General features: G+C 44.8%; 2 protein-coding genes across 2 annotated transcripts in view; one reads left to right on the top strand and one right to left on the bottom strand.

Moving 5' to 3' along the window:
- Positions 1–2,134, bottom strand: part of arl6ip1 (ARL6 interacting reticulophagy regulator 1) — a 7,132-nt gene extending 4,998 nt beyond the window's left edge. Inside the window, exons 1-3 of the mRNA XM_014034300.1 lie at positions 1,954–2,134; positions 1,071–1,204; positions 767–886 (exon numbers count right to left, since the gene is read on the bottom strand). Coding sequence (XP_013889754.1) covers positions 767–886; positions 1,071–1,204; positions 1,954–1,989 — 290 coding nt within the window. The 5' untranslated portion in view covers positions 1,990–2,134. The remainder of the gene's footprint in view (positions 1–766; positions 887–1,070; positions 1,205–1,953) is intronic.
- Positions 2,135–3,751: 1,617 nt separating this feature from the next.
- Positions 3,752–7,062, top strand: part of LOC106536937 (serine/arginine repetitive matrix protein 2) — a gene marked incomplete at its 3' end in the record, with an annotated part of 8,718 nt that continues 5,407 nt past the window's right edge. The window contains 8 exon segments of the mRNA XM_014034299.1: positions 3,752–3,952; positions 5,368–5,619; positions 5,803–5,898; positions 5,977–6,156; positions 6,257–6,340; positions 6,415–6,477; positions 6,558–6,584; positions 6,656–6,772. Of these exon segments, the coding sequence (XP_013889753.1) occupies positions 5,372–5,619; positions 5,803–5,898; positions 5,977–6,156; positions 6,257–6,340; positions 6,415–6,477; positions 6,558–6,584; positions 6,656–6,772 (815 nt within the window).

Raw genomic sequence — 7,062 nt, forward strand, 5'->3', positions numbered from 1 at the left:
CAGAGGACAGAGCAGAGGACAGAGCTGAGGACAGAGCAGAGGACAGAGCAGAGGACAGAGGACAGAGGACAGAGGACAGAGCAGAGGACAGAACAGAGGACAGAGGACAGAGCAGAGGACAGAACAGAGGACAGAGGACAGAGCAGAGGACAGAGCTGAGGACAGAGCAGAGGACAGAGGACAGAGCAGAGGACAGACAGAGGACAGAGCAGAGGACAGAGGACAGAGCAGAGGACAGAGCAGAGGACAGAGCAGAGGACAGAGCTGAGGACAGAGGACAGAGCAGAGGACAGAGGACAGAGCAGAGGACAGAGGACAGAGCAGAGGACAGAGCAGAGGACAGAGCAGAGGACAGAGCAGAGGACAGAGCTGAGGACAGAGGACAGAGCAGAGGACAGAGGACAGAGCAGAGGACAGAGGACAGAGCAGAGGACAGAACAGAGGACAGAGCAGAGGACAGAGCAGAGGACAGAGGACAGAGCAGAGGACAGAGGACAGAGCAGAGGACAGAGCAGAGGACAGAGGACAGAGCAGAGGACAGAGCAGAGGACAGAGCTGAGGACAGAGGACAGAGCAGAGGACAGAGGACAGAGCTGAGGACAGAGCAGAGGACAGAGCAGAGGACAGAGGACAGAGCTGAGGACAGAGGAGAGGACAGAGGACAGAGCAGAGGACAGAGCAGAGAACAGAGCTGAGGACAGAGCAGAGGACAGAGGACAGGCTGTGTCCAGCTGCAGGACCTGTCCTCTGCTCTCTGATGTCTCACCACTTGTTGGAGCCAAAGACCCTGGGGGCGAGGGTGGGCACCAGGTAATCAGCCAGGCACAGCAGCATGACGGTACAGGACAGTCCGGTCAGGACTGAAGGGTCCAGGTAGTACACCAGCCTGAAGCAGGAGGACAAAAGTTTGTTAGAACCGGTCCTGATCATGGACATGTCCTCTGATCAGGAGCTGTGGACACATCATGTCTCCAGCTCAACAACCAAACTAACTGTAACCAAAGTGTGTGCAGACTCACAGTTTCCTGTAAAAACACAACATGTGTGTGACAGCTGGAACAAAGACTCACAAGAAGACCACACTGCTCACACCGAGCAGAGCTCCAGGGAACCAGGGTCTCTCCCAGCGCAGGACCCGGTCTGCAGCCAGGATCACCTCCCCCCAGCCCTGCAGCTGCTCCTCCAGCTGGGCCGTTTCCTGAGCCTGAACACACAACACGTGTGATGAACACACAACATGCCACACAACTAGGCACCACATGACTTGGGTTGGCATTGGTTCTCCAGTATGGACTGGAACCAGGACTAATGGTTAGACTATCATTTAGATTCTTTGTTCTGATGTCCACTGACTGGACCCACACCCAGGTGAGCTGCAGGAACACCAACGAAGAAGAACCCACAGGTGTGTTCACAGGACAGGTGAGGCTGAAGAACCCACAGGTGTGTTCACAGGACAGGTGAGGCTGTGATCTGTAGTGAGGCTCAGGTTAATTAAAGGATTTAAAGCAGGAACAGAGATGATTCAGGCTTTCACTGAGTCTGCAGGATCATCTAAACCAGAAACCAGAGCTTCAGACCAGGAACACTGAGCTGCAGGTTCTTTAGCTGTTCAACTGGTTGGTTCTTTAGCTGTTCAACTGGTTGTTTCTTTAGCTGNGTTCTTTAGCTGAAGCTGGTAAACTGTGCTGTCATGCTTCCTGACATAATTTAGCTAGTTGCGGTTAAAAACTAGCAGCAACACAAACTGGTTGATTTATCAGCCATTAAATCTTCTTATGCAGTTTTCTGATTACCTAATGCTGTAACTACTTAAACTAGCTGCTCAGAAAGGAAGTAATCTGGACTTTGGGCGCAGATTAGCAGCAGAGGCTGATGCTAACAATGCTAACAATGCTAACAGGCCCTCCGCAGGTCAGCGGGATCCCTGTAAACACGGATTAACTCACTCACCAACAGGTTCGCGCTTCTGTTGTCACCTTCAGCCATCTTTGATAAATATTACGATGAGTTCAGACAGAAAACTCCCTTCAGTTTACAGAGAAACAAGTCTCAGGCCTGAGATCAGCTCTCCCTCCAGCTGCTGCTGGCTGTCCAACTGACGCAGCAGGGTTCTCTGAGTCTGCGTCACCTTCTGCCCGGTGCATTCTGGGAAATGAAGTCCTGGAATCAGAACCAGTTTTATTCACATTGTCAATGAACAGGATTCACAGACTGGGAAYTGGCTTCGGTGTAAATGTGCAGTAGGTATAAAATATAACAAATGAAGAAAATACAGAGGATAAAGAAAAACATATAATGTTTTAAATTGTATATATATTTGTATATTATTATATGTATATATACACACCAGGTCAATACAATAATCAGAGCAGCCATTATAGTTGGAGCAGTGCAGTTAGATCCAGTGATGAAAGTGACCAGATAAATAATACAGGTTAGTCAGAGTGGTGCAGTTTCAAAAAGGCAGAGTTATAGAGTGAYGTGATTCTAAAGTCTGAAAGACAAGTTCAGTTTATTTCTACAGCTCCAAGTCCAACACACATTGTCTCAGGACACTGTAGATAAAAAGAACAATGTAAAGAATTTAGCAGCAGATTGTGTTGAATCACTTCATCACAGTCTCCCATCCTGAGCAAACGGTGGAGAGGAAAAACTCCCTGCTAATCAGGAAGAAACCTCCAGCAGAACCAGGCTCAGGACAGGAGACCATCTGCCTCGACCGGCTGCTTGGAGGACAGGAAAGAGACACAGACAAACACAGAAGAACTGGTCCAGGACTGGTCCAGGACTGGTCCAGGTGCACCTTCTTCTGGAAGAGACAAAGAAAAAACATGATAGAAATAATAAGAATAAACATGTAGAGAAGAGAGACTAAAGACAACAGCAGAGTGAGGAAATGTGCTCAGTTTGTGCTCCAGCAGTCTAAGTCTATAGCAGCAGAAATGAAGAATAATTCAGGAAACCTAAGTCTGACTATAGGATTTATGAAAAAGGAAAGTCTTCAGTCTAATCTTAAAAGTAGACAGAGTGTCAGCCTCACGGACAGAAACTGGAAGTTGGTTCCACAAGAGAGGAGCTTGATAACTGAAAGCTCTGCCTCCCATTCTACTTTTAGAAACTCCAGGAACCACAAGTAAACCTGCAGTCTGACAGTGAAGTGCTCTGTTAGGAAAGGATGGAACAATAAGATGTTTAATATATGATGGAGCTTGGTTGTTAACAGCTTTGTATGTTAGGAGGAATATTTTAAATTCTGTTCTGAATTTGACAGGGAGCCAGTGGAGAGAAGCTAAAACTGGAGAAATATGATCTCTCCTTCCAACTCTCATTAAAACTCTAGCAGCAGCATTTTGGATTAACTGAAGACTTCTTAAAGAGGTTTYTGGATGTCCAGATTATAAAGAATTACAGTAATCCAGTCTAGACCTGATAAATRCATGGCAGCAGCAGGAAAGAAAGATCAAATTTATTTATTTCTGACAGTATATTTTAGCACCGTAATGTTGTACAGAAGATGTGAATGTATTTTAAACATTAGGTCTTTTTCCTTTGAAGCTTCACTTTGAGTTTCTCTTTAAAATCAGTGACAGTTAATTTATCAGCAAACACTGAAGATGAACCGTTTTTATTGAAATGAACTGAAATCATTTGTCCTGCCTGTTAAAGTCGGGTTGAACCGTTTTATGCTGAAATAACTGAGCACAGTGTTTCTGACAGGGTGGACACCTTCAACTCAGCTGATTCTTTGGAGCGTGCGTGATGACGTAATACGTATGACGTCGCTCAGTTGTCGTTCAGCCCGAAACCAAAGCCAGTTAGCCGAAAGCTAACGGAGCTAAAGACGCGGATTTTACGGATATATAATTTTGTGACTCTACGGGACTTCTTCTAACATCAGTGAGCTTCAAACACGGTTTTATTTTCTCTCCAGGAGAAAAAATACAAGCTGGTACGTAATCACTGCGTTAGCTATCTTAGCCGTGAACATTTAGGCTAATGCCTCGGGCCTGCTAACAAAGGGTCATTTCTGTTAAACTGTGTCATTTATGAGCTCTTTAGTCCATTTAAAGTCACCACTGATGTGAGACTCGGTCGTAGTCCGGTTCGTTTGGACTCAAACAGTTTGAGTTTGATCATTACGAACCGGAAACGAGCTGTTTGCTTCAGGCCGAACTACGAGGCCTGACTTTGACGCACGTGCTAATGCGCAGATATAATGGAGGTGTTAAAGGACAAAAACTGGTTTTATGACTGAAGTCTGTGTTTAACGAAGCCCAGAAGTGTTCGGAACCACTGCGTGGGTCGGGACACGAGCCACAGTTTAAAACAGAAAAACATTWGTTCGTGATTTGATGATTTTTAATCCAAATCCTCCAGTTAAACATTAATCTGATGAATTAAGTTTCAGCTGAGTTTGTCTTTTAAACTTTACATCATCAGTCCAGTCCGAACCAGAACCAGGGAATCAAACAAGGCCAGTTCTGTTTGTATACTTGCTAAATTAATAAAAAATAAATAATAAATGTCAAAATACGAACAAAATGTGATTATAAATTTGAGGATTGATTTTAGTTTTTATTGTTTTTCAGCTGTGTTGTTAAAAAGTGAGTCATGTTAATGAATATTTGCAGGGTGGTTGTGCTTTGAGGTATTTTTGAGTTTTTTTTTTCTTTCTGCTCTTTTTCATTTAACATTGTAGTTATTGTTTGTTTTTATTAGTATTTTTGTGTACTCCAAATGAAATAAACTGTTAAAGTTAAACAAACTAAAAAGCGTCCACCGAACTAAAGTGAAATATTGTGAAACCTTCACCAAGACAACGGTCCTCCCAGTTAAAGTACCTCTGATGTCAAATGTTTGTAACAAACATGAATGTATTTTTGGAGAGAAAACACTGATAACATGATGCAAAACAAATTTCACGTCACTGAGATGAACGGTTGTTGAGATATTTACATGTAAAGAAACAGGAAGTGATGTCACAGGGGTGAAGAAACAGGAAGTGATGTCACAGGGATGTCAGCATGTGAACAGAGCGTTGTAACAACACAGACTGAAGAGTCTGTTTTTAAAATTATTTTGAGTCTCTATCAAAGAGATAAAGAAGAGTTAAAGTTTAAATAATATTTTAATAAATAAAAACCAGAAAGTTTATTTATTAATGACGTCCTCTTTGATGTCACTTCCTGTTTCACTTTAGCTGAGCCAAGTTCAGAAGAAAAAGGCCAGTTATAAACGGGTCAAATAACGGGCATTATGTCAGTTTTTTAAGAATAAAGATGTTTTCTTTGAAGGAAATGTACGACACAGGGACTTTAGAAGAGAAATGCAACACAAACACAGCAGGTGTGTTTTGTGTTACAGAACCATGTACAACGGGATTGGCCTGACGACCCCGCGGGGCAGTGGCACCAATGGTTACGTGCAGCGGAACCTGTCCAGCCTGCGGGTGAAGCGGCCGCGGGACGAGCGCGGAGGTGAACGGGACGAGAAGGACCGGGAGCGTCTGGAGAGTCAGCTCAACAGGCAGCCCAACACCGACATCCTGGAGCACCAACGCAAGAGGCAGCTGGAGGTCAAATGTGCCGAGCTGCAGGACATGATGGAGGAGCAGGGGTCAGAACCACTCATTTAAGGCTCATGTGTCACAAACATCCTCATTTAATCACTTTACATCAGAGCAGGCAGCAGGCAAAAACAACCGTTTGTTTTCCACTCATTCCATTTTACTGTCAGACTGGGACCAGTTAAAATGATAAATATTAACCTCCTCTTACACACCTCTCTGTTTGGACCCAGATATTCTGCTGAGGAGATTGAAGAGAAGGTGAACAGTTTTCGATTGATGCTGCAGGAGAAGCAGGAGCCGCCTCCCTCTGCCTCCCAGAAACCAGCGTAAGCAGCTGTCAGTGATCCGGATCATGTGGTGTGTTTACACTGTGGAGTTAGAAACCACATGTTTGTGTTGTTCAGTGTGACAGAAACACACGCTCTGGCTGCAGCCAACCAACAGAAGAACGACCGTCTTCGCGCTGCTTTCGGTATTTCCAGCGACTACGTGGACGGCTCGTCGTTCCACGCCGACAGGAAGGACAAGGAGAAGAGAGAACAGGAACGCCTGGAGAGGGAGCGGCTGCAGCAGCAGAAGTATACGTAAGAGAGGGAAAAAGAAAAGCACAGAGTGATTTTTACCTTTCACTGGGTCACTGACTCCAGGCTCCTTACATCTCTTTAATCCTAATTTCTCTGTCAGTTTGGTGGAAGACTCAGACGGTTCAGATTCTCCTCCCAAGAAGCGCAGTCGGAAGAAGAAAAAGAAAACCAAAAGCAGAGACAGGTGAGGTTGACTTGGAGCAGATCTATAAAGAGCAGGTTGTTCAGACAGCTGATGGTTTATTTTCTCCTCATCAGTTCAGACAGTTCTTCATCTCCTCAAAGAGACAAGAAGAAGTCCAGGAAGAAGAAGAAGAAGCTGTACGACATTAAACTTTCACAGTTTGTTTTCTGCATGGTTAATGATTCTGTGGTTAATGATGAAACTAAATGTGTTTCAGTGACTCAGCAGAGGAGGAGGACGACAGGTAGCTGCTTTAAACACAACTCACTCATTGTTCCACAGCTTCTCTAACTCCTCCATTTTCATTTCTTTAAGCTCCTCTGATGACAACAAGAAGCTTTCTAAGAAGAAAAGAAAACAGATTGAAAGTTCCAGTCCTCCAAAAACAAAGTCGGGTCGACGCAGGACTGACTCATCCGGTTCAGGGTCCAGGTATGGAGTGACATCAGGTGTGTCTTCAGACTCCTGCTCACAGCTAGCAGCACCCTGAGGAACAGTTAGAGCCTTCTGTGTGGGTCAGCTTCCTGCCCCACCTGCCCCTCATCTTTAACCACCAGAACCAGAACCTGAGGAGACCTGGGCTCTCATTTATAAAGGATTGTGTGGAAACCACACTAAAAGTGAACGTACGCCAAAAACCTTCAGATTTATAAAACCGTACGTACGCATGTTTCTGCATCTTTCCTTTATAAATCACAGCCGCATGTCAGAGTTTGTGCACG

The sequence above is a fragment of the Austrofundulus limnaeus genome, unplaced genomic scaffold (assembly GCF_001266775.1).
Source record: "Austrofundulus limnaeus strain Quisiro unplaced genomic scaffold, Austrofundulus_limnaeus-1.0 Scaffold2042, whole genome shotgun sequence".
NCBI classification, from domain to species: domain Eukaryota; kingdom Metazoa; phylum Chordata; class Actinopteri; order Cyprinodontiformes; family Rivulidae; genus Austrofundulus; species Austrofundulus limnaeus.